Below are 27353 nucleotides of genomic sequence, written 5' to 3' on the forward strand. Positions count from 1 at the left end.
GATTAAATACCTTAAGCACATTTCAAGGGAGATTTTCAGGACCCGGTGAGGATGGTGAGGGAGGAGACAGACAGTCATAATGTCGAATTGTGCAATAAGTCTAGTACTAAGAAAACAACTGGTGCCCTGTTCCCTACTTCAGCCTCTTCAGAATGAATTAACACCTAGTGTGATATGGTACGAATTAAGTAATGGCATGATGGGAAAACTGGTCAATGGGAAGACTGGTCAAAATGTTTGATACAATGTAAGAAAGGCTGAACTACTCATTCCAGCTCACCAGGCCCATGTAAAGAATGCTCACAGTTCACCAGACCCCTGTAAAAAATGCTGCCCTAACCATTTCAGACTGTAAGACTGATAAGGCCAACTCTGCATAACTTGAAGTCTGAAAAAGATCAGCGAAGGTCGAGCCATTCCAAAATACCGGACCTCGGCAACTCCTGATAAAACTAACTCGTCATAACCCTGGGCCGTAGGAATAAAACAAGATAAGTTCAGCAAGAAATAATTCTACTCCGACCTTTCAATGTTCCCTCCAAGGACAAGATAATGGGATGAGTGATGCAACCAAAAAAGGTCTGTTTTATGACATTGCTTCCGTTTCTATTTCCGATCAAATTCCTGACTATGCTGTTGCCACGCAATCTTGATAATGATAATGTATAAATATTGAGCTGATTCTCTGTGAAAATGCGGACTTGAGAAGGAATCAGCAAGTTTCACTGACTGCTCTCTGACTTCAAGTTTCAGCCATTTCTGCATGCAGTCGTTTTGTAAATAAAGCTTGTTATTTTGTCTTAACGAGCATGTTGAATCTTTCTACTACAGAAGCGGGAAAATATTGACTTTAGCACTAGCACGACAGGGATCCTTTGTCCTTACTTTCCACCTCGCCAGTCTCCATATTCATTGGACAATCATCCGTCATTTCCAACACTTAGAGCGCGATTCTCAGGCCTCGTTACGCTCTTACTCAAGCGTAACACAAGGCCAGTGAACTGCGGGAGTGGCCAAAAACAAGATCCGTGCTAGGTGCCAAACAGTTTGCGATGCAACCAGCCCGCTCCCTTAGATGAAATCGGGATCTCCCCCTAGCGTGGCGAGAATCCAATTATCGCCACTTAAGCCCTATTTCCATAAAATTAATGGGAGCCACCCTATATCCAACAGCCTCCCGTCATTCAGTGGCATCCCAGCTGGCGCCGATTCGTACCCCTTTTAAAAAATGTGAACCTGGCGGAACAGCTTTTTTGGGGAGCAGAGGACTGAGCAGCCATCTTTTTTTACAGGCAAAGTGCCCGGGGGCGATGAGCATGCTGCCCCAGTGCTCGGCAGGGGGTTGTGGACTCACAGCTGGGGGGGAAGCCACCATTCGGGGCACCACCATGCCAACACCTGGATCGTGTGTACCCACTCCGGGGGCAGCCCTTGTCTCTGCCTGCCTGCCCCACTGTCCACCCATAACCCCCACTGACTGCCAAGGCTTCTGGCCGTGCAGCTGAAGGCTATATAGCTTATAGGGAATTGGCAATCGTGGTTAAGTGAGCACTGCACATATTCCAAGTGGATCCTCGTGAGTGGGCAGGCCATGTAGCATGTGGGGGTCGTTGCCGAGCATCCCAATCAGACACTGTGCCGGAACACTGCGGGAGGCAACACCACACATGCAGCAGCCGGCATCCGAACATCCAAGGGATGGGACACAGCTTTGGGGTTCATGTCCACAGAGGGTGGTTAAGTGCCACAGGGAGGGGACCTGCACCCAATCCAGGTGACGTTGTGAGCGGATATCCGGGGTGCAGGGTCTGAGGTCCAGTGGGGGCAGGGCGTTCCATGTGGGGGGTGGGGGAAGATCAGTGGGGGAATGAAAGGTCCCAGGCTGTGAGCCACCTTTGTCAGTCTAATGCCTTTCCCAATGCCTTACAGATATTGAACCCAATGGCAAGGATGTTTGACGCAGAAGTTGCCCAAGTGGTGCTGGTGCTATGTGATGCGTCCAGACGCCGAAGAAGGCGGCGGCAGCTGCAGCAGCGCCTGCAGATGCTCGAGGCAGATGCCCATGTGCTGGACCCAGCCCCACACCCGAGGACACGGCCGCCCATTAGGCCAGGGAGGGACCCAGAGGGGGAGTCTGGCGACGGTCCAGGGTGTACAGGCTTCAATGATCATTTGAACAGTTGACAGTCAGCGTGTGCCACAAGAGGCTCTGCCTTAACAAGGAGATGGTGCGGCACCTGTGCCATGTCCTCACGGACTTGGCACCATGTGGAGGTGGACACCTGCTCCTGGTGAACATCAAGGTCCCCGCAGCCCTGAACTTTTACACCTCGAAGTCATTCCATGGCTTAAGCAGGGACATGTGCTGTATCTCAGAGGCCACAGCCCAGAGGTGCATCCGACAGATAACAAATGCCCTGTCTGCCCGGGAGGAAGACTACATAGTCTTTGACAGGAACCAAGCCCGACAAGATGCCTAGGCAGCAGGTTTCTCCGCCAATGCCAGGATGACCCAGGTCCAGGGGGTAATAGTTGCAATGCATGTTGCCCTGCGCTCACCAGGCCGTCTGGGGGTGCCCTACGTTAACAGAAAAGGGTTCCACACCCTTAACATATAGTTTGTGTGCGACCACCGCATGCAGATAATGCATGTGTGTGCACGCTTCCCGGGGAGTGTCCATGGCAGCTACATCCTGGGGCAGTCAGTCATCCCCAGCCTCTTCGAGGAGCACCCCAGGATGAGCGGCAGTCTCTTTGGGGATAAGGGGTGCCCACTGAGGAGAGGGCTGTGATTGAGTGGTGCATCAGACTCTTCAAGAGGTGGTTCCGATGCCTCGACCGCTCCGGTGGTGCACTCCAGTACACCGTCCGGAGGGTCGCCCGCTTTGTGGTGGTCAGGTGTGCCCTCCACATCCTCGCACAGCAGCATGGTGAGGAGCTGGAGGTTGGTGATGAAGAATATGTGGCCACCTCCGAGGAGGAGGACAAGGATGATGAGGAGGGGCTGGACCAGCAAGGGCTGGAGGACGAGGCCGGGAAGGAAACTGAGGGGGGAAACTGGGGGACCGGCAAGCCCGGAGGGCCAGGGAGGTCCTCATACACGCCCGATTCGCTTCGGACGTGGCCTGGTCCAACATCGGTACCATACACCCCCCCCAAATTCCCCGCCAACCCCATTTCCCACCCTCTCAAGGTATGTGTCACATTACTCTAGGGTGCTGGGACTGTGTCGGTACCGTCAGCTCTACCACTGTCATGGGTATGATGATAACCCGCAGAGAGCTGAGCTCTGTCACTCCTCAATCTATGCCGTAGTCTGCCCCTGCCTGTCTGCTGAGTGCTTGCTCACACCCATCATATGCACGAGGTGATGCATTGCGGAAAAAGGTGACAGAGGCATCTGCTGGTTGTGCACAAGGGTGTTTAATGTTCTCTACAGGTCCCCACTCTCACGATGGTGCCCCCCTCCCCCACCCCAGGTGCTCTCAGTGATCCTCAATGTGCTTTGCCCTCCTAGTTCTACCACACATCTAGGTGTCTAGGCAGCAGTGGAGGCTGCCTAACTCGTCCTGCGGCCTTCTATGCCCCTGGTGTCCTCTGGGGCCAGAGGGCCACGGCTCACTTGTCAACGGCACGTGCACAGCTGTGCCACCCTCTCCCAGGTGCTGACTCCTAGCGCAGCTTCATCAGAGGGGTGGAACTCGGGGGAGCTGGTGGCTACCACTGCCACTCCATGTGATGAGCACTCAGCGCCCCCTCCTCCCGGTCGGTGCCTTTAGGGCCTCTGGGGTTCACCTTGGGATGAAGGGGTAGTTCGTTTGAGCCCTGGCTGCCCATGCATCATGTGGCTCTGCCAGCCCTGGTGGTTCTTCATGGTCTGCACCATCGTGTCTCGCCCTCTGCAATGCTACTCAGTGACTGGGACATGCTCTGCAGCGTCTCAGCAATGCCCACCTGAAACCTGGACAGGCTCTGCGGTGCCTCAGAATGCTCATCTGAGAGCGGGACTGACCCCACAAAACCTCATCAAGGTCAGCATGGTACTCGGGTGACATCCCCCAGTGAGTCGGACATCCTGCAGAGACCCTCAGCCATGGACATCATCAACTGCGTGACGCCTTGGTCGCCTTCACTAATGGTGCTGACGTTGTGCACTAGACTGTCCACTGCAGCCGCCATCCTAGCAGTGTTGGCCTCGGTGCCCTCATTGCCGGCGCCATCTCCTGCGCCGTAGCCTCTGGGATTTCGCCAATCAGCTATGGATCTGCTGGAGTGACGCTGACATCTCCCTCTGAACGTCCAGGCCGCACCCTATCATCTACATCACCTCTGGGTAACCCTGTTCCACAGGCTCAGCATCAGGCTGGGACCCAGCTAGGTCCTGGGATCCAGCAGACCTCCGAATGATCCTCAATGTGCTTTGCCCTCCTAGCTCTACCACACATCTAGGTGTCTAGGCAGCAGTGGAGGCTGCCCAAATCGTCCTGTGGCCTTCTATGCCCCTGGTACACTCTGGGGGTTCCTGCCTCCACCTGATTTGCATCATCAGCAGTGTGGTGCTCACCAGATTGTGCCCCAAAAGCCTGTCCGCTAACATGTCCCACCGAGGTGTGTGTATCTGCGCTGGTGGAGGGTGGAGATGACAGCTGTGTCGCAACTATAACATTTGCATCCTTGGAGCTCTCCTCCGAGGTGGTCTCCTTGGAGTCAGGAGAGGGTGCCAACCGGGATGGGCCTGTAGGAGAGTGGACATGTGGTCAGTGGGTGGGATGGCTCAGTCAGTAAGGCAATAACAACCCACGTTTGACAAGTTCTCCAGGTGGTGCCCGGTGGTTCCTCACCTCTGTGGCACTTGCCAGCCTCCATGTGGGTGACCGATCTGTCCTCAACCGCACCAGTCACCTCCAGGGCCCGTTCCTTGAAGGAGATGAGGATTCTTAAGTCCGGCACCCCACCGCCAATCTGTGCCATCTCCTGCCGATTGTGGGAGATCTTTTCCTGCAGAAACACAGGGAAGGCATCGTTAGCCACACGCGTGGCTCACAGTGGTGATGGGGGGATGGAGGGAGGATGCTCCCTTGGGGGGCATTGGTCTCTACTCATTCGTGCTGCCGGGTGTAGGTCGTTGGCCTTTTTCTGGCACTGGAGACCAGTCCCCCTGGTCACACTCCCCGAGCTGACATCTACCGCCACCTCGTCCCAGGCAGCACTGGTGCCCTGTGACTCACCCTCCGGGACCCTCGGGGGAACAGGACATCCCTCCTGGCCTCCACAGCATCCAGCAGCCTCCACAGGTCTGCATCCCGGAACCTTGGGGCTGGCTGCCTCGGCGCCATTGTTGCGAGCTGGGTGGGGTTGACTGTGCAGCTTAAGTGCTGCTCAACCTTGTTAGCGTGGAGCTGACGAGTGCGGTGCCAGCGAATCAGCAGGTGAACACTTGCGGCGAGAAGCCCGTGAGGCCTCGTTAAGAGGACCAATTAACGTTGAAATGCGTTTCTGGCCTCACTGGGTCGAGCGCCGGGAAGTTCGCGGCAATTCCCACTGGCTACTACACTTAGAAATTTCTCCGGAGAATCGCGCTCATACCTTTTTTCTTGAATATATACTAAAGAGGAATTCAATACAAAATTTAAACAGAATCTCGTCTTCATTCAGAACTGCATGCCTGATCACCAAGTTATTAATTTCATTGCATCATTCACAACTAAGTCACAAGTATACAAAGCAGAACTGTGAATTTTTGTTCATCTATTCTGCTTATTGAATTAAAAATTACAATAAACCTTTTAATTCTGATTTAAGTGGGAAAAAACGCAATAATTCCCAACATGTCAGTCTCTAAAAAGAAAATGTACAAGAGGAAGCATTTCGCAGAGATCTGCCATTTTGATTAAACATATCCAGTTAAGTTTCCAAAGCTTTAAGTAACTTATTGCTGAGGTTCTTAATGCAATGCATTATTTAGCCCATGAGGCTCTGCAGCTCCCCTGTGTAATTGTGTTTGGTAGGACAGATGTCTTTATATGGTGATGATTTATGGACTGCTTTAAGAAAATACTACCAAAGTCCCAACAGACTTCCAAAAGTAACTACAGGACATGGAGGAAAAACACTTTGAGTAGTCCAATGGACTAAACATTAAACCTTAATAGCAAGGGTTTCCTTAAACATATGTAACCTCTTTCGGCAAGAGTGCTCCACAAGTATACTTTCCTATACAATGCTTCTTTGAGAACATATAAAGAGAATGCTATGGAGTGAACAACTCCATTAGGGAAGGAGACATAAACAATATGTCTAGGTCAGCATATATTTCAAAGGGTTATGAGGATGTCTATTGGTCTGAAATTGTGTATTTTTTATTTAAGCCTCTGACCTTCACGGTGATGCTAGCTTATTCCAGTAACTAAGTCAAAACTCGCACTTCAGGGCAAAATGTCAAATACACAGTTCATGATCTTGATCTCCACAGGCATAAACTAAAAAATGTAAACAGATTACATTTCAATGACACCTTTTGGTGAGCACAGGGCAACAGAATTTGCTTTTAACCTCTTTTGCTTCTAACTTCTAGTTACTCACTAATACATAACTCTTTAATATGCACACACGTTTAAATGTAAGTATTTGACCTTTTATTCCTCTCTCTACTTTTGCCTCCTAAAAGAGTCAACAATGTGCTGCCAGACCCCCACCAATGTCCTTCTGAACTAGTCACCTGGGGTGATTTTCTCTCAGATACATACTTTTATTGATGCCTAGTTTCTCTTTTATGCCTAAATACAGTAACATGGATGCTTCAGAGATGGGCGGCACGGTGGCGCAGTGGTGAGCACTGCTGCATTACAGCGCCACGGGCCTGGGCTCGACCAGTGTGGAGTTTGGGAGTTTGCTCATTTCCATGTGTCTGCATGGGTCTCACCCCCACAACCCAAATATGTGCAGGGTAGTTGGATTGGCAACGCTAAATTGCCCCTTAATTGGAAAAAATAATTTGTAACAAAAGCGGGGGGGTGGGGGGGGGGGGGAGGGGGTGGAATGGATGCTTCAGAGAAGCATCACCTTGCAATGGAAAGCTTTTTGTGTAGTTAATAAATATGGTATCAAAATGATCAACTTAAATCATAAAATATATTTTCTGAGACATTGTAGCTTTAAAAGGCAGCGCCCGAGGATTACTAATTTTAGATCAAATTTGCTTGCAGTTTTTGTTGCCGTTAATACTAAGTGCATTTCAAAGCTGTTCTTGACCAAGCAAGTTCTTTAGGTGCAGCTAAATACATCACAACATGATTGTCTAACAAATAAATGAGTCTCGCGCACTTATTACAGGCTGCTAGGAGTTAAGCACTCACGTGTACTGCAAACAAGTACCTTTATTGTATTAAAGAAGAGTGTAGGGTGATTGCAGAGTTTTTTCAGTAACCCTATGCATATTAAGTGCGAACTGTTCTCCAGACTTCCCTGCAGGCAAGATTTCACTGCATGGGATGCCAGCAGTTTGTGATAAAGTTCAAGCTGCAGTGCAGCTGGGCGGCAGAAGATAATCCATTCAGTCTTTGGAGGGAGGTAATTGTTAATGATGTCCTGTGTGCGTCGAAGTATGAAGAGCCCAGTTAATCGGCAAAGCTCTGTTGCCCTCTCTTCACCCAACTGCTTTTCATCCTAAAGACAAAAAGAAATGGCAAAAGAGCAAAAGCTGAAATGTTGAGCTGTAGACGAAAGAATTCCTGAATTGATGAGTTTTCAAACAAGACTACATTGTTTATTCTCCAGCTTTTCAGGCCTAGCTATGTGCATTTTTGACTGAGAATTTGAATAGCAGTATAGGCTAAACTTGCATGGTGCTGGAAATTTCTTCGAAAACAAAACCTTTTTGTGATATTTTTAAATGGTCAATTTGGATACTTGGAATCCAATTTAGTACAAACAAACAGATTTAACTGTTTAAATTGAAAGCATGACACCTGCTCATGCTATTTTTAAAGAAATCACTTTGTACTTCCTCTTTCCTGACCAATGGAAAATTAGTCTGACTGTCGCTTAAGATGAAAAGTAAGAGTTCACCTGATGGCTTTGTGGGTAAGTAAACCTTCCAACAGAGCACTGAGTCATATTGACCAAGGACTCCAGGTTAGACCCCAGTGCTGTGTACAGACTTTTAGCACAGGGCTAAATATCTGGCTTTTAAAGCAGACCAAGGCAGGGCAGCAGCACAGTTCAATTCCCGTACCAGCCTCCCCGGACAGGCACCTGAATGTGGCGACTAGGGGCTTTTCACAGTAACTTCATTTGAAGCCTACTTGTGACAATAAGCGATTTTCATTTCCACCTCAGAATTGGCCTCATATGTTTTGGATGAGGAAGATCAAATGAAAACAGCCAATATTCCCTCTTCGGATTCCTGTTTAGTAACTCACTAGAAATGTTGCCTCTGTGGATGATCAACAATGGCGGAAGTTGTGTCAACTGTGATGTTGTCCATGGTTCATTAGTCTGCAGTCTTCCACATTCCAAAATCTCTCTGAAAGAATGGCAATTTGGAAGAACTACTGGAACACAACCACCCTCTAGGTTAATATCTAATGAGTCATTGTCTTCAGAAGGGAGGGATTCATGTTTGCACATAAGAACAATACAGCACAGGAACAGGCCCTTCGGCCCTCCGCCTGTACCAGTTATGAGACCAACCTTTTCAAAACCCTCAGCACTTCCTTGTGCCGTGTCCCTCTATACCCATCCTATTCATGTGTTTGTCAAGATGCCTTTTGAATGCCGTTAATGTATCTGCTTCCACAACCACTCCTGGCAATGCGCTCCAGGCACTCACCACCCTCTGCGTAAAAAACCTGCCTCGAGCATCTCCTCTAAACATTGCCCCAATGACCTTAAACCTATGCCCCCTGATGACTGACCCCTCCACCCTGGGAAAAAGTGCCTGTCCATCCACTCTATCCATGCCCCTCTTAATCTTGTGGATCTCTATCAGGTCACCCTATAACCTCCGTTTTTCTAATGAAAACAGTCCGATCTATTCAGCCTCTCCATGTAGCTAACACCCTCCAGACCAGGTAACGCCCTGGTAAACCTCCTCTGCAGTCGCTCCAAAGCCTCCGCATCCTTCTGGTAGTGTGGCGACCAGAATTGTGCGCAATATTCCGGTGCCCCGTCCAATGAAGGCGAGCATTCGGTATGCTTTCTTGACTACCTTGTCCACTTGTGTTGCCACCTTCAAAGATCTGTGGACTTGCACGCCCAGATCTCTCTGACTTTCTATATTCCTAAGAGTTTTGCCATTTACGGTATATTTCGCCTCTATGTTAGACCTACCAAAATGCATTACCTCTTTGGGACACATTCACTTTTAAAAACAAATATTATTTCGTACCATTGTTGCAGAGGGTTGTTGAGACCTGATGATAGGCTCTTCATAAATCTTTCTGTAGGTGGATGATGATCCAAGGATTCCTGGATTCACAAACTCTATTAGAGAGTAGAACTCCTGAAGATCATTTTGTATAGGAGTACCTACATGGAGTGGACACAATTTTTAAAGCATTCTACTTAAATATGATTCAACAAAAGGAACATTTTACACTAATAAAGTAAACACACAGTTTCATACTTATCCTTTCACATTAGGGATTCTATGATTAATGATCTAGTTCATAGAATTTCCAGTGCAGGAGGCCATTCGGCCCATCGAGTCTGTACCGGCCCTTGGAATGACCACCTTAATTAAGCCCACATCTCCACCCTATCCCCGTATCCCAGTAACCCCACCTAGCCTTTTTGGACACTAAGGGCAATTTAGCATGGCCAATCCACCTAACCTGCACATCTTTGGACTGTGAGAAGAAACCCATGCAGACAAGGGAGAACGTGCAGACTCCGCAGAGACAGTGACCCAAGCCGGGAATTGTATCCAGGTCCCTGGCACTGTGAAGTAACGGTGCTAACCACTGTCCAGCAATGTCACTAATCGAGAGGAGCTACCAAAAGACCAATCGGGATTGAATTTTTATTTTGGGAGGGGGGGGGCCGTATCTACTAGCTGGGCAGCAAGGTAGCACAATTGGATAGCACTGTGGCTTCACAGTGTAGCCATGTAAAATGGCTGACTCCCGATTAGAATGGCCAAACCCCGATTTAAAATGGCGAACGGAAGAGGCTGATGGGAAAATCAGCCAACAGGACTCAAACAGACAGCTGCAGGTAAAACAGTGTATTTGCCTCTGGAGAAGCCAGACCAAACCGATACCTGCAGCCATCAACATCACAACACCCCAGCCATCTGCATATTAATCAGCCATCACCGGGAACAATTGCTACAAATTAGCAACTCAAAGCCAACCCAGGCCTTTCGGCGCCAGCAGGAGCTGACACAAAGAGAGGTAAACGACCACCCCCCGATCAAGGAATCGCTCCAGCATTGGAGAATATCGAACCAAGTGATTGGGACCAAGTCCAATCACTTGGAACCAGGTACAAGGTCCGCCCCGAGAGGCGGGAAGCCCCTGGGGACTATAAGAATAGGGGCCAAGTTCAACTCGACTCTTCTTCTCCTCTCCGCACCCTTCGAGACCCTTCTGCAAGAGAACGTAAGTTTTACTCCAACGATCGCTACCAGATAGGCACTCCTGACTATCGACCTGTACCAGCTTTTGAATCCCACAGGCTCAGAACCCATTCGAAAGGCCACTCGTTTCCCTGACCTGGTGGGCCATTTCCAAAGTTAAGTATTGGCCTGTTAGTTGTAGAAAGTAGCTTAGAAGTAGAATGTACAAGTATTAATTGCTATATATAATAAATGAGCGTTGATTTAACTCTTACTAAGCGGTGTGTTGGATTATTAATCATTACTCGGACTTGAACCACGTGGCGATATCAGAAAGATACCTGGCGACTCAAGAGCAAAGGTGACAGAATAAGAGCAATTAAACTAAGGCTAAAATGGTTGTGTGGCACGGCGCGGCCTGGGCTTCGCTCTGGTTTGTTGTCATGTTGCTTGTGGACTTTTACTGAGGGCCTGACAATTCGGATGGTGCACCAGGGACTGGGCCAGACACCACAGGAAGATGATCATAGAGAACCTGGACGCTTTCAGATCTTGGTTGTCAAGGGCGCTGGACCCGATTAAGAGCCTAAACAATTGAAATCTTGTGTGATCTTGACTTCCGGTGACGGCGGGCGGGAGGCAGCCGCACGTTGGAGGGCTCCCGTTTGGGAAAGGCATTTTCGGGGAGTAACGCCCGGTCCTAGGGCCAGCGACGGCAGTAAAAGTCGGGAGATAGCGCAAGGAGAAGAAGGATGTCGAAAGACACCAAAAAAACGGCCGGGAAAAAAGCGGCTGAAAGTCCGTTGGAGAGGGGGAAGGTCACCGCGGGGTCAACAAAGAATATGGAGGCTTGAGCACCAGGGGAGGCCGCAGTGCTTACGGCTGAAGAACTAACTAAGGTGATGGCTGCGGAATTCCAAAAGCAGTTGGCGCAGATTGAGAAATGTATGGAGATGGTCTATAAAATAATGAGGGGCATAGATAAGGTAGATAGTCAACATCTTTTCCCAAAGGTAGGGGAGTCTAAAACTAGAGGGCATAGATTTAAGATGAGAGGGGAGAGATTCAGAAGGGCCCAGAGGGGCAATTTCTTCACTCAGCGGGTACTGAGTGTCTGGAATGTGCTGCCAGAGGTAGTAGTAGAGGCGGGTACAATTGTGTCGTTTAAAAAGCATTTAGATAGTTACATGGGTAAGATGGGTATAGAGGGTTATGGGCCAAGTGCGGGCAACTGGGACTAGCTTAATGGTAAAAACTGGGCGGCATGGACTGGTTGGGCCGAAGGGCCTGTTTCCATGCTGTAAACTTCTATGATTCTATGATTCTATGGTGAGGAAGGAGATGAGGGAGGTTTTGAATGTGCTGGTGGAGGAGGCGGTTTCCCCGGTGAAGACAGTGGTGGCGAGCGCAGTGGCGGAGGTGCGAGAGCAAGGGGAGGCGCTGAAGGAAGTGGAGGAGACGGTATTGCAGCACGGTGATCAACTTGCCTCGATGGGGAAGGAGATACGGAAGGTGATGGACACGAACAAAAATCTGCAAGGAAAAATGGAAGAGCTGGAAAACAGATCCAGGCGACAGAATTTGAGGGTCGTGGGGCTGCCCGAAGGAGTTGAAGGACCGAAGCCGACTGAGTATTTTGCCGCGATGCTGGCAAAACTACTGGGGGAGGGGGAGGACCCCTCCCGATATCAACTGGATCGGGCTCATCGGTCGTGGAGGCCTGTACCAAAGGCGAGTGAGCCGCCAAGGGCAGTGACTTTGTGCTTCCGTAGGTACAGTGTGAAGGAGAAGGTCCTGAGCTGGGCCAAGCAGAAGCAGGTGGTGCAGTGGGCTGGAGCTGGTATACGTGTATACCAGGACTTTACGGTGGAGCTGGCGAGGAGGCGAGCTGCCTTCAACCTGGTGAAGAGGGCACTGTACATTGGCAAGGTGCAGTGCGGCAATGTATATCCAGCGAAGCTGAGGGTGACTTACAAGCTCAGGGACTTTTATTTTGGAACGGCGGAAGCAGCGGAGGAATTTGCGAAGGCAGAAGGACTGTGGCAGAACTGACAAATTGAGGAATGGTCATATGCTGATGTAACCTCATGACCGTATTTTCTTCTTTTTTTTTGTATCACTGCGTGCGGGTTTAGAGGCTAAAGGAGCCAATGTTGCATATATTTGGACATGGGAAGGGACGGGACTTTCACTCGAAAGGAGGGCTCTTTGGGGTGTAGGTGGATATGCGGGGCTTGTGTGCTAAAAGGGAACTTTGGGCTTTCCTAGGGCCGGGCAAGGGGGAAAGGGACCCGGGCGGGGGCCTCCACGCTGGCCGGTTTAAGCCGGCCAGTGAACGGGACTGAGGTGGGGGGAGGGGCTGCAGCCATTGGAGCCTGGCAGAACAGGGTCTGAGTGGTCTAGCCGGGGTGGAAAGTTGGGGGGAGGGAACCGAGGTTGGGGGAGGGAACAGAGGTTGGGAGGAGGAGTTTTACAAGAGGCAGTGGACGGGAGGAGCTGGAGACTTGGGGGGGGGGGGGGGGGGGGGGTGCACAACTTTGGGGTATCATGTACGGTACTCTCTTAGAGGCTGGATGGCGTTGGTTGGGGGGGGGTGGGTGGGTGGGTGGAGAGCCGTGTAGATTAAGGGGGACTACAGGTAATCCCTGATTCCTTTTTGTCATTTGTTTATGTAAACATGCGGGTTGAGGTTTGGGGGTTGGTGGGATCGTTGTTATTATGGGGATTGACATATCTTGTTGATTATTGTTTATTGTTGATGGGTGTAAATGTGGGAGAAAACGTGAAAAAGGAGAATAAAAAAAAAATTTTTTTTTTTTTTTTTAAACGAAGGCTAAAACGAGCAACAACAGCGCCAGGGCCCCAGGTTCGACTCCTCGCTGGGTCACTGTGCGGAGTCTGCATGTTCTCCGTGTGTCTGGATGGGTTTCCTCCGGGTGCTCCAGTTTCCTCCCACAGTCCAAAGACGTGCTGGTTAGGTGGATTGGCCATGCTAAATTGCCCTTAGTGACCAAAAAGGTTAGATGGGGTTATTGGGTTACGGGGATAGGGTGGAAGTGAGGGCTTAAGTGGGTCGGTGCAGACGCGATGGGCTGAATGGCCTCCTTTTGCTATGTTTGTTTTTGTTCTTGTTCTTTAAGAATTGCTGCACATACTGGTTTTGGCCTATTGTTGTCGTTTTCTTTACACTCTGACCCGGGAATCTTGTTTAATGTCGAAAACCGCATGGACCAAAATAAAACATCAACCAGTGTTATTCATGGAAGTCATTTATATCTATAAACCAGCGGCAATGATTTCTTTCCAGAGAAAGGTATAAAGTCAGGTTGTAAGATGGTGTTCCATTCCTTCACAAGAATGTACATTGTTTAATTTGCATTACAGGTCTGCCTCTAAAGACAATGGGCGGGATTCTCCACTCCCACGCCCAAGTGCCCACGCCGTCTTGAACGCCGTCAAGGTTCACGACGGTGCGAAACGGCCCCTATCCCGACCGATTCAGGGCCCGATAATGGGCTAGGAGCGGGGCCGCGTCATTTACACGCGCCAGGCCTTGTCGCCGCGTAAAGGTGGCGCCGCATACATAGAACATAGAACATAGAACAATACAGCGCAGTACAGGCCCTTCGGCCCACGATGTTGCACCGAAACAAAAGCCATCCAACCTACACTATGCCATTATCATCCATATGTTTATCCAATAAAATAGATTTTATATAGAAAATAAAATACATGACGTGGCCGGCGCCACATAACTGGCGTCACCCGCGCAATGCGCGGGTTGGCCGGCGCCAACCCACACATGCGTGGTTGCCGTCCTCTCCGAGTCCGCCCCGCAAGAAGATGGCTGACGGATCTTGTGGGGCTGCGGAAGAAAAGAGGTCCTCCTTCAGAGAGGACGGCCCGACGATCGGTGGGCACCAATCGCGGGCCACCTCACATTTGAGGTACCCCCCGATGCAGGATTCCCCCCTCCCCCACCCCCGCCCACCCCAGCATTCCCGCGCTGTTCCCGACGGCAGCGACCAGGTGTGGACGGCGCCGGGGGGAACCCACCGTTTTGGGCAGGCCGCTCGGCCCATCCGGGCCTGAGAATAGCAGGGGTGCCAGAAAATCGCCATTTTGGGGGTCTTGGGCGATTCTCCGGCCTGTGGCCCACGGAGCTCGACGGGGCCGTTCCCGCCGCTTGGGAGAATCACGGGAGGGCGTCGGACCGGCGTCGCGGGAAATTTTGCCGGCCCAGGCGATTCGCCCAACCGGCGCGGGAGGGGAGAATCGCGCCCAATGTGATCTCTCCTCCCTACCACAACTGAGCTATAGAAGAGTAGGCATGAGTTTCAATCGAGAAAGAAAAACAGAGTTGTGTAGCTTTAAAGGGGAAAAATGTTAGTCAGATGTGTGGTTGCACTGAATAGTTTTTAAAAAAATAATATTTTCCAGTTATTTAATGATTTGAAGATAACTTACCAGTAAGGATCACTCTTTTGTCACAAGAGAGGCTAAGAATTGCGGTGGATGTCTTAATTGAGCTATTTTTTAAACGATGACCTTCATCACAAATTATCAGGTTAAATTGGATGTTCTGAATTTGTTCTAGACAGCGCAGCAACATTTCATAGCTGATGATGAGGACAGAGTACAATGGAGAACTGATAAAGTCTTCTACTTTGTGATCCTTCAAGGTAAATATACAAGTAAACAAGTAAATTATATGTGCAGAGAAATGGGCAAAGAAGCTAACATGCAGGTAAAATTTTACTTTGTACCATGACCAGATGATTTTATAGGAAATCACTGTACCGTTCCTCATCAGCAGATCATGGCAAAATGTTTAGAATTTGTGTTCCCATGTGAAGTTGCGAATTTTAATGCCAAGTTATGGGAAAATGCAGAGAGTTTGTAATTAAATGGGACTTCTCTCAGGAGGGCTCATTCAAGCACAATACAACTTGACGCTAGGGCCCAGATTTCCACAGTGAAAGTAATGGAAATGTCCAAAACTCCAAAATCATACTCCCAATCACAGCATTTCCTATTTGCATGGGAGCAGGAATGGAGTTGAACTGGGATTTGTACGTGAGTGTTTTACGAAGGCAGCTGGTCTCTAATGAAGTGGGATTTTGGTAGGCCAGGAGTGTGAAACCCAACGTGTGCAGACTAGACCAGGTAAGGGCTCATCTTAACTTGGTAGATTCAGGGAGCAGCACGGTGGCTGTCTCACGGCGCCGAGGTCCCAGGTTCAATCCCGGCTCTGGGTCATTGTCCATGTGGAGTTTGTACATTCTCCCTGTGTTTACGTGGGTTTGGCCCCCACAACCCAAAAGATGTGCAGGGTAGGTGGATTGGCCATGCTAAATTGCCCCTTAATTGGAAAACAATGAATTGGGTACTCTAAATTTAAAAAAAAACTTGGTAGATTCGTTTGGATAGCCAGGTTAACCCTTTGAGAGGTAATGTACATCTTTAGCAATCGTCACAGGACACCTTCAGGAGAGGCAAGGCATCCTGTGGAATAGGTAAGGCACCCTTTTGGTTTGTTAAAAGTAGACCTGATTGTGCATAACAATTGCATAAACATATTGCCAAAACTGTCAAAGAACTATCAAGATGTCAAAGACCTGACAAGCTATCAAAGAACTGCCAAAGCTGTCAAGGGATTTAATTCTGCTGGGCTTTAAATTTAATTAAGAATTGTGGAGTTCAAAAAAAATCAATGTTTGCTATTTCATTCTGTCTGTTGACATAAGCCTGAGAGCTTTAATTGTAGTATTTGTGCTGCAGTGACCAATTTTACAAACAAATATCATCACAAGGGATGCCTGTTGAGTGACCAGTTTGATTGATCAGTTTGATTGATAGTTCCAAGTGGTTATAGAATAGAAATGTTTGTTTTCACAAGAGATTAGCTGAAGGAATATCAATGTATTGAAAGTTTATTCTTATCACTGACTCGTGTTTTTTTTTAAAAACAGTGTTTGCTGGAGGATACATGGGAACGGCATTAATCCCTAAACGTTGCCATTCTGAGAAGGTAAAGGGCCTTCGCCTTGATCCACTGCAATTCTGATGTCGATAGTGTTCTCTCACGCATTTTGTTTTCTTCTGAAGCAATTGTTATAACGGAGTGACTTGCTGGTCCACTTCTGAGGATTTGAGAGTGAGAATAGGTTACATTGTCTGCAGCACTTTGTTGTTATGGGGGAAATCGCCAAGAAAAAGGAAAGCCATTTTTCTTGTCCACAGAATATTTATGATATTGGATACATGACATCTGGAATCATCATTTACTAACAGTTCAATATTTTTGCTATTGATTTTTATTATTAATAATAGTAGTTCCGGAACTTCTGGTTGCGGCTATGCCTAGGTAGGTCGCACGTTTGGCAGCTCCCGCCGGGAACGGACTTTTGGGCTCTCTAGAGGGGCCCCAATGGCAATTGTTCGACGGCTTCCAGTGTGGGAAGGTGACAGCAAGGTCCCCCGACATTATATGGATTGGACCAGGAGTGGAGCGGTGAAAAAAGTGATCTTAGAGCAGCGAAAAGTGAGAGGGAGAAAAAACAAGATGGCGGCGGGTGGAAACAAGCAGCATGGGCGCAGTGGTCGCAGGAGCAGCAGGGGTTTCTTAAACGCTGCTTTGAGGAGCTGAAAACCGAAATGCTGGCTCCAATGAAGGCGGCGATTGAGAAGCTAGTGGAGACCCAGAAGGCCCAAGGGGCGGCGATCCGGGAGGTGCGGCAAAAAGCCTCGGAGAACGAGGACGAGATCTTGGGCCTGGCGGTGAAGTTAGAGGCGCACGAGGCGCTGCACAAGAGGTGGGTGGAAAGATTTGAGGACCTGGAGAATAGGTCGAGGAGGAAGAATCTTCGGATTCTGGGTCTCCCCGAAGGAGTGGAGGGGCCCCAATGCTGGGGCATATGTGAGCACGATACTCAATTCGCTGATGGGCGCGGGAGCCTTCCCGAGGCCTCTGGAGCTAGATGGGGCTCACTGGGTCCTAGCAAGGAGACCCAAGGCCTACGAGCCGCCAAGGGCTGTAGTGGTGAGGTTTCACCGCTTTATGGACAGAGAGTGTGTCCTGAGATGGACCAAGAAGGAGCGGAGCAGCAGGTGGGAGAACACGGAGATCCGAATCTATCAGGACTGGAGTGCAGAGGTGGCTAAGAAGAGAGCTGGTTTCAATTGGGCTAAGGCGGTGCTCCATCGAAAGGGGGTGAAGTTCGGTATGCTGCAGCCAGCGCCATTGTGGGTCAGTTCCAGGATCGGCTCCACTATTTTGAAACGCCCGATGAGGCATGGAGCTTTATATGGACTGAAAAGTTGGACTCAAATTGAGGGTTTGTTGTGGGGGGCTGTTTACTGTGTACATGGTGTTTATTACGTTTAGGGAATGTTCCTTTGGTTTGGGTGCTGGATGGGGATGGGTGAAGGGATTTGATGGGGAGACTGTGGGAGAGTGTGGGCGTCGATGTTGGAGGAGCAGACCCCCAAGAAGGGGAGTGGGGCCCGGGGATGGGGAATTGGGGTAAGGCCGCAAAAGGAGCTGCGCCAGAGGGGGCGGGGCCGGCTCAGGAAAGCGCGGGCTTTTTCCCGCGCTAGGGAATGGGCGGTGCTGGAGAGGAGCGCACACTGACTGCCAGGGAGTGGGAGGGGGGATTCTCACACTGGGGGGGGTCGATGGGATGGCGGGAGAGGCCGGGAGTGTTACGGGGGGAGCAAAAGGGCTAGATGTGGATCTAGCGGGGGGGGGGGGGGGGGGGGGGGGGGGGGGAAGGTTGCTGCTGCATTGGCCAAAGGGGAGCTGGAAGTAGGAGAGGTGGTCGGGGCGGGGGTCCGCCATCTGGGGGACTGGAGGGTGCGGGAGGCGTGGGCACGTGGCTGGCCTAGAAAAGGAGATGGCGAGTCGGGGGGGGGGTGGGGGGGGGGGGTGGTTGAGCAGCCCCCCAATCCGGCTGATAACTTGGAATGTGAGGGGCCTGAACGGGCCGGTCAAGAGGGCCTGGGTATTCGCGCACTTAAAGGGACTGAAGGCGGACGTGGTTATGCTTCAGGAGACACATCTGAAGGGGGCAGATCAGGATAGGCTGAGAAAGGGATGGGTAGGACAGGTATTCCATTCAGGGCTGGATGCGAAGAACAAAGGGGTGGCAATACTGGTGGGGAAGCGGGTGTCGTTTGAGGCAATGAATATTGTAGTGGATAATGGAGGTTGATATGTGATGGTGAGCGGTAGGTTGCAGGGGGTGTGGGTGGTACTGGTAAACGTATATGCCCCGAACTGGGATGATGCCGGATTTATGAAACGCATGCTGGGTCGGATTCCGGACTGGAGGTAGGAAGCTTGATAATGGGGGGAGGATTTCAATACGGTGCTGGACCCAGCACTGGATCGCTCTAGGTCCAGGATGGGTAAGAGGCCGGATGCGGCCAAGGTGCTTAGGGGGATACTCTCGGATAGATTTTTTTATTTTGAGTAGGGCGCTAATCCCGAAAGTGGAGGGAATGGAGTATTTGGCCATAGCCATCTCAGACCACGCCCCACACTGGGTGGAGCTGGAGTTAGGAGAGGAGAGGGACCAGCGCCCGCTGTGGCGTCTAGATGTGGGATTATTGGTGGATGAGGAGGTGTGCGGGCGGGTTTGGGGGTGCATTGAAAGATATTTGGAGGCCAATGACAACGGGGAGGTGCAGGTGGGGGTAGTTTGGGAGGCGGTGGTCAGGGGAGAGTTAATCTCCATCAGGGCCCACAGGGAGAAGAGAGAGGGCAGGGAGAGGGAGAGGTTGGTGGGGGAGATCTTAAGGGTGGACAGGAGATATGTAGAGGCCCCCCAGGAGGGACTACTCAGGGAGCGGCGGAACCTCCAGACGGAGTTCGACCTGTTGACCACAGGGAAAGCAGAGGCACAGTGGAGGAAAGCACAGAGGGCGACGTATGAGTATGGGGTGAAGGAGAGTCGGATGCTGGCACATCGGCTTCGTAAGAGGGAGGCAGCGAGGGAGATAGGTGGAGTTAAGGATAGCGGGGGGAATACGGTGCGGAGTGCGGTGAGAATAAACAAGGTATTTAGGGACTTTGATGGGGATCTGTACAGATCTGAGCCCCCAGCGGGGGAAGAGGGGATGCGACGATTTTTGGATCAGCTGAGGTCCCCGAGGGTGGAGGAGCAGGAGGTGGCTGGTTTAGGGGCACCAATTGGGCTGGAGGAGCTGGTTAAAGGATTGGGGAGCATGCAGGCGGGGAAGACCCTGGGGCCAGATGGGTTCCCGATCGAGTTCTACAGGAAATACGTAGACCTGCTAGGCCCGTTGCTAGTGAGGACTTTCAATAAGGCAAGGGAGGGGGGGACCTTGCCCCCGACAATGTCCGGGGCGCTGATCTCTCTGATCCTGAAGCGGGCCAAGGACCCACTGCTATGTGGGTGGTATAGACCGTTCTCGCTCCTCAATGTGGATGCTAAGTTGCTGGCAAAAGTGCTGGCTACAAGAATTGAGGACTGTGTCCCCGGGGTGATTCAGGAGGACCAGACGGGATTTGTAAAGGGCAGGCAGCTAAACACTAATGTGCGGAGTCTCCTCAATGTGATTATGATGCCCTCGGTGGAGGGAGAAGCGGAGGTAGTGGCAGCTATGGACACGGAGAAGGCCTTCGACCGGGTGGAGTGGGAGTATCTTTGGGAAGTGCTGCGGAGGTTTGGGTTCGGGGAGGGATTCATCAGCTGGGTCAGGTTGCTATATAGAGCCCCGGTGGCGAGTGTGGCCCGAATCGGCGGAGGTCAGAGTACTTTCGGCTGTACCGAGGGACGAGGCAGGGGTGCCCGCTGTCCCCCTTGTTGTTTGCATTGGCAATTGAGCCTCTGGCCATGGCACTAAGGGAGTCCAGGAAATGGAGGGGACTGGTCCGAGGGGGAGAGGAACATCGGGTGTCGCTGTATGTGGACGACCTGTTACTGTACGTGGCAGATCCAGTGGAGGGGATGGTGGAGGTCATGCGGATCCTAAGGGAGTTTGGGGACTTCTCGGGGTATAAGCTCAATGTAGGGAAAAGTGAGCTCTTTGTGGTGCATCCAGGGGACCAGGGAAGGGGGATAGACGACCTGCCGTTGAAGAGGGCGGAAAGGAGCTTTCGGTACTTAGGGATCCAGGTGGCTGGGAGTTGGGGGGCCCTGCACAAGCTTAATTTGACGCGGTTGGTGGAGCAGATGGAGGAGGATTTCAAAAGATGGGATGTGCTGCCACTCTCACTAGCGGGCAGGGTGCAGTCAGTTAAAATGATGGTCCTCCCGAGGTTTCTCTTTGTGTTCCAGTGCCTTCCCATTATGATTCCCAAGGCCTTTTTCAAACGGGTAGGTAGGAGCATCATAGGTTTTGTGTGGGCAAATAAGACCCCGAGGGTAAAGAGGGTGTTTCTGGAGCGTCGTAGGGACTCTACGACGCTCCAGGGGCTCTGCCAAATTTGTGCGGCTATTATTGGGCTGGCAATGCGGCGATGATCCGTAAGTGGGTAATGGAGGGAGAGGGGGTGGCGTGGAAGAGGTTGGAGATGGCGTCCTGTGTGGGCACGAGCCTGAGGGCGCTGGTGACGGCACCGCTGCCGCTCTCGCCGACAAGGTACACCATGAGTCCGGTGGTGGCGGCGACGTTGAAGATCTGGGGGCAGTGGAGGCGACACAGGGGCGAGGTGGGAGCCTCGGTCTGGTCCCCGATTCGGGAGAACCATTGGTTCGTCCCGGGAAGGATGGATGGGGGGTTTCGGAGCTGGCATCGGGCAGGGATTAGAAGAATGGGGGACCTGTTTATAGACGGGACGTTTGCGAGCCCGGGGGTGCTGGAGGAGAAGTTTGGGTTACCCCCGGGAAACGCTTTCAGGTACATGCAAGTGAGGGCATTTGTGAGGCGCCAGGTGAGGGAATTCCTGCTGCTCCCGGCACAGGGGACTCAGGACAGGGTGATTTCGGGTGTATGGGTTGGAGAAGGCAGGGTTTCGGCGATCTACCAGGAGCTGAAAGAAGAGGAGGAGGCCTCAGTAGAGGAGTTAAAGGACAAGTGGGAGGAGGAGCTTGGGGGAGGAGATAGATGAGGGTCTGTGGGCTGATGCCCTGAATAGGGTTAATTCTTCCTCCTCTTGCGCCAGGCTCAGCCTAATACAATTCAAGGTTACTCACAGAGCGCATATGACAGAGGCGAGGTTGAGTAGGTTCTTTGGGGTGGAGGATAAATGTGGGAGGTGCTCGGGAAGCCCGGCGAATCACGTCCACATGTTCTGGTCGTGCCCGGCACTGGATGGGTTTTGGAGGGCTTTCGCGAGGACTATGTCCAAGGTGGTGAAAGTCCAGGTCAAGCCGAGTTGGGGGTTGGCACTATTTGGGGTAACGGACGAGCCGGAAGTGCAGGAGGCAAAAGAGGCCGGTATCCTGACCTTTGCGTCCCTGGTAGCCCGGCGGAGGATCTTGCTATTATGGAAGGACGCGAAGCCCCCCATTGTGGAAGCCTGGATAAATGACATGGTAGGGTTCATTAAGCTGGAGAGGATAAAGTTTGCCTTACGAGGGTCTGTGCAGGGGTTCTTCAGGCAGTGGCAACCGTTCCTAGACTATCTCGCGGAGTGTTAGGAGAAGGTCAGCAGCAGCAGCAACCCAAGGGTGGGGGTCTCCCCTACGGATACCTTTGAATGTCATATGGGGGGGGGGTTACTGTATATGGGGAAACCCAATGTATAAGTTTTGTATAATTTTTGACTGTTGTGTTTGTGTTTCTTTCTTTTTATGGGGGGGGGTTTGTTAAAAATGAAAATTGAATAAACATATATTTTTAAAAAATAATAATAATAGTAGTTCCATAAGTATACCAAAATAGGAAGGAGCAACTCTGTTAAATTACCTGATCAACTGCAAAAACCCTCAGCCTTTCCGATCCAAGCCATTTCTGGAATTCACTGACCCAGTTTTTTACGAGACTTCCTGGTGTGATAACAAGGGTCTTTTTGATGACAGGTTTGTTCCCATAAGGTCCTTGCCGCATGAGAGTCCAGATTAATGTGATGCACTGCAGGGTCTTCCCTAGACCCATTTCATCAGCCAAGATAGCACCAAACCTGCCAGTTGTCCTAGAAACAATTGTTACATTCAACAGTGCAGAATTATAATCAAACCATCCACACAACATCAAGTTTTAAGGAAAGGATTTAAACATGTGGCTTTTGTGTGCATGTTGATTTGTTAAAAAATTGAAACCAATTTGGAATGAACTATTTAGGAACAGAAAATGATGTTATTATTGCAGAGAGCCAGGCATCCATTGGAGCATGTGTGGGGCTATAGGTTAAAATAAGGAACTCTCTTACCAGAGTTATTTTCTACTCTTTCATGGAGATGCGTGCATTTTTCATTGAACATACTCCCTGCTTTCATATATAGCATGCACAAGAACAATCGGAAATATGAATTTCATCATTTACAGTTTAGCCAATTTATAATATATAGTGGCTGAATTTGAGGTCCAAGTGTATGACCTCCAGCAAAATTCTAGAGTTGTATATAAATTTTAAATGTAAACACAGTAAATTATCCATAACTGGTGCAGAGTCCTCCTTAGTTGTGGATTTCAGAGAGGCATGCATTAACAATACTGTCAGAGAAAGTGAACCCATGGTGACATCTTTCATCTATGAATCTTATCTGCAAACTATACTTATCCATTAGGTCATATCATGATCATCAGCCTTGTGTAACTGCTCAGAGTATGAAACGGGCCAAACTTCAAGGTCTGTTTTAGTGTAAGCGCACCATAATTCTGTGTATGCTCCGATTTTAGAAAGGGCAAAAAATGCATTTTCATTTTTAAAATATTTGTGATGCAATAATGTAATCATTATCCTTACACCCGTGAAATGATGCACTGGATTGATCGAACCAAAGTTATATTTTAGAATTTTATTAACTTAGAACATGCCAGTTCAGCAATAACACTCCATTTTTCACATGTACTGTAACAAAAAGTGTTCTGGAAGTCAAACACCAAGTTAAACTTAAAAGCAGGGCAATTCTGAGGGCATGAAAGCACAGCTAGCTAAAGCGAACTGGCAGATTAGGTTAAGGGATCGGTCAGTAGAGATGCAGTGGTGGACGTTTAAAGGGATAGTTCAGAATACGCAGAATAGATGTATTCCAATGTAAAGGAAAATTCCAAGGGGACGATCCACCATCTGTGGTTAACCAAAAATAAGATAGTATTAAACTTAAAGAAAAAGCATTTAATGGTGCAAAGATTTGTAGCAGGTCAGAAGATTGGACAGAATGTAAAAGCTGCAAAGATTGATAAGAGTATGAGAGAAAGCTAGTTAGAAATGTAAACATAGATGGCAAGTATTTCTAAAAGAAAAGGGTTAAGTGAGCATTGGTCCTATAGAAAGTGCTAAGAGCACAGCTGAAGACATGAAGGCATGCATAAATTAGTCTTTTTCATGTTGGAAAGATGTTATGAGTGATGTATCACAGGGACCAGTGCGGAGGTTCAATCTTTTTCCAATTTTATATAAATGACTGGGATGACGTGACTGAAGATATCGTTTCTAACTTTGCTGACACAAAGAAGGATAGGATAGTCAGATGTGAAGAGGAGACAAGGAGGCTACAAAGGGATATAGATAGGTTTAGTGAATGGGCAAAGACCTGGCAAATGGTCTTTAATGTGAGAAAATGTGAAATTGTCCATTTTTAGCAGGAAAAATAAAAAGGTATATTATCTGAATGGTGAGAGATTGAAGAGTAAACTCAATAGATCTTACCCACTAGTTTCAGATACAAATACATTGGCAGTACCCATTCAATCAAAATTAAAGGGATGTCCACTTACCTCATTCCCATTATACACTCATACAAGAAGATCACACCATCCCACTGGTGAGGTCGAAGGTGCATGGTAAGGTAAGGGTCCACCACTACATCCAGCAACGGGAGATTAGCTTTATTAAAGATCCACTGATGGCTCAGGTTTGGACGTGGCATTACTAAAGCATCTGTTGATAAATTCAGATGTGTGCTTCAAAGTTTTGCACGATTATCCACAAACTTCTATACACAATGTTATACACATATCCACAGATTTTCAGTATACGAGACTAGAATAGGTAAAACAGTTAATTATGTTAAAAGCAAAATACTGTGGATGCTGAAAATTTGAAATAAAAACTGAAAATACTGGAAACGTTCAGCAGTTCTGGCAGGATCAGTGGAGGGCGAAACAGGGTTAATGCTTTGAATCAGTATGACTCTTCGTCAGAGTTAAAGAGCTGAATGAGACTCATATGGACTCGAAACGTTGGGCGGGATCTACCGGCCATGTCCCACCAGAATCGGAGCTCCCTCCAGAATCCCTGATGGCTACATTGCCTCACGAGACCTAACCAGATCGAAGGAGACCTAGCGATCTGGGTCCCGCCCAGGGTTTAAGAACCCACTTATCCGTGCTGATGCCAGATCCAACAGGTCCCGGTATCTATCGGCCTCCCCAGGGGACCCCAGCCATGCGCCGATTAGTACTGGTCCACAGGCGGAATGACGCCTAGGGGCACTCCCAGGCCATTGGAGGCCCCTGTGTGGTCAGTGAGAGGGCAGGGTGGCACCCTAGTTCCACCTGGCACCTGAGCACCTTGGCACTGCCAGGCTGGCAGGAGCACTTCCAGGGTGCCTGTGCCAGGGCACCTGGGCAGCACTGCCAAGGGTCAGGGTCTGAGGGGGCCATGCCCATGAAAGGAGGGATGAGAGGGGTTATGAAGGCGGGGCTCCTGAAAAGGGGGGGCCCCCAAAGGGGTCGTAGGAAGGCCTGAAAAAGGGGGGTCCCCTCAGCGACCCCATAGCGGGATGTGCTCACTTGGGGGAAGGGGGGGTGACAATGCCCCTGGGTGGGGGGAACTCTCAAGCTCACTTATCGGGGCACGCTTTCAAAACGGTGGCTCGATCTTGGAGGAGCCGGTCTGGCCAGTGAATGCAGCTTCTCAGGTGCTGAAAAAATTCGAAGTGTGGGCTTGATTGAGGAAAAACACCCCAGGGCCCCAAAAAATAACTATGTGCAGTTAGATAACGGTGGGGAACTCACCGATGGGTGAGTCAAACCCGCCTCAAATGACACTTAGAAACCTTTCCGTTAAATTGCACCGCATAACTCTGTTCCTCTCTCCACAGATGCTGCCAGACCTGCTGAGTCTTTCCAGCATTTTCTGTTATAATTAATGTTATATAGCCAGGGATTGGAAATGGATTTGTGGGCAGCACAGCGGCACAGTGGTTAGCACTGCTGCCTCACGCCACTGAGGATCGGGGTTCGGTCCCGGCCCTGGGTCACTGCCTGTGTGGAGTTCGCACATTCTCCCCGTGTCTGCGTGGGTCTCAGCCCCACAACAATGTGCAGGGTAGGGGGATTGGCCGCGCTAAATTGCCCCTCAATTGGCAATAAAATGAATTGGATACTCTAAATTTAAAAAAAAAATTGGATTTCTACCTTTAACTGTGAAAACATACCAATGTGTTAGACCCAAATACAGAATCAAAATCTTTAATTTCTGAGTTTTGGGAGAAACTAGAGGGAAGAGCAAGCAAAGTACAATGGGCTAACGGGCCTTCTTCCCTGCTGCAAGATTGAGAGTATAACTGTTCAGCAATACCAGCTCGGAGTGGAATCTTTACATAGATACACTAAGGACGCAGTTAACTAATCTAAAGGTGATATTTTCAGATTGTACCCTGGGATGAGGATGGATGAAATAAAGGTTTGACAACGTATAATAATATTTTCTTTTTAAAAGGGATTTTATTTTCCTTTTCTTCTGAAAAAATAATTATGTATCCACATATGTCAGAAACCTCTGTACTTTTTAAAAATTAATTTGCGGGATGTGGGCGTCGCTGGTTAGGCCAGCATTTATTGCCCATCCTTAGGTGCCCTTCAGAAGGAGATGGTGAGTTGCCTTCTTTAACCGCTGTAGGTACACCCATAATGCTGTTAGGAAGAGAGTTCCAGGATGTTGCCCCACCGACAGTGAAGGAGTGGCGCTATATTTCCAAGTCAGGGTGGTGAGTGACTTTGAGGGGAGCTTCCAGGTGGTGGGGTTCCCCAGTATCTGCTGCTCTTGTCCTAGATAGTAGTAGTTGTGTTTGGAAGGAGTTGTCCAAGGAACCTTGGTTAGTTACTGCAGTGCATCCTATAGGTCACATGGCCGCCACTGTTCGTCGGTGGTGAGGGTTTGAATGTTTGTGGAAGGGGGAGCAATCATGCGGGCTGCTTTGTCCTGGAAGGTGTCATGCTTCGAGTGTTGTTGGAGATGCACTCATCCAGGCAAGCGGAGAGTATTCCATTGCACTCCTGACTTGTAGATGGTGGACAGGCTTTGGGGGTCAGGAGGTGAGTTACTCACCGTAGGATTCCTAGTCTTTGACCTGCCCTGGTAGCCACAGTATTAATGCAGCTAGTCCAGTTCAGTTTCTGATCAATGGTAACCCCCGGGATGTTGTGGGGGATTCAGTGATGGTAATGCCACTGAATGTCAAGGGGTGGTGGTTAGATCCTCGCTTGTAAGAGATGGTCATTGCCTGGCACTTGTGTGGCCCGAATGTAACTTGCCACTTGTCAGCCCAAGCCTGGATATTGTCCGTGTTTTGTTGCATTTGGATACGGATTGCTTCATTATCTGAGGAGTTACGAATGGTGCTGAACATTGTGCTGTCATCCGCAAACATCACCACTTCTGACCTTATGATGGAAACAGCTGAAGATGGTTGGATCTAGGACACTACCCTGAGGA

The 27353-nt window shown here is 49.7% G+C and overlaps 1 protein-coding gene across 5 annotated transcripts in view; it reads right to left on the bottom strand.

Annotated features, from left to right (window-relative positions):
• The window catches only part of rad54b (RAD54 homolog B), a 268427-nt gene that overhangs the window by 61408 nt on the left and 179666 nt on the right, over window positions 1-27353 (bottom strand). For all 5 annotated transcript variants that reach the window (XM_072468033.1, XM_072468034.1, XM_072468037.1 and 2 more), the window contains 5 exons: window positions 24410-24572; window positions 22436-22661; window positions 15026-15233; window positions 9389-9528; window positions 7375-7665 (listed from right to left, as the gene is read on the bottom strand). In XM_072468033.1, coding sequence (XP_072324134.1) covers window positions 7375-7665; window positions 9389-9528; window positions 15026-15233; window positions 22436-22661; window positions 24410-24572 — 1028 coding nt within the window. The remainder of the gene's footprint in view (window positions 1-7374; window positions 7666-9388; window positions 9529-15025; window positions 15234-22435; window positions 22662-24409; window positions 24573-27353) is intronic.

This window comes from Scyliorhinus torazame, chromosome 11 (genome assembly GCF_047496885.1).
Source record: "Scyliorhinus torazame isolate Kashiwa2021f chromosome 11, sScyTor2.1, whole genome shotgun sequence".
NCBI classification, from domain to species: domain Eukaryota; kingdom Metazoa; phylum Chordata; class Chondrichthyes; order Carcharhiniformes; family Scyliorhinidae; genus Scyliorhinus; species Scyliorhinus torazame.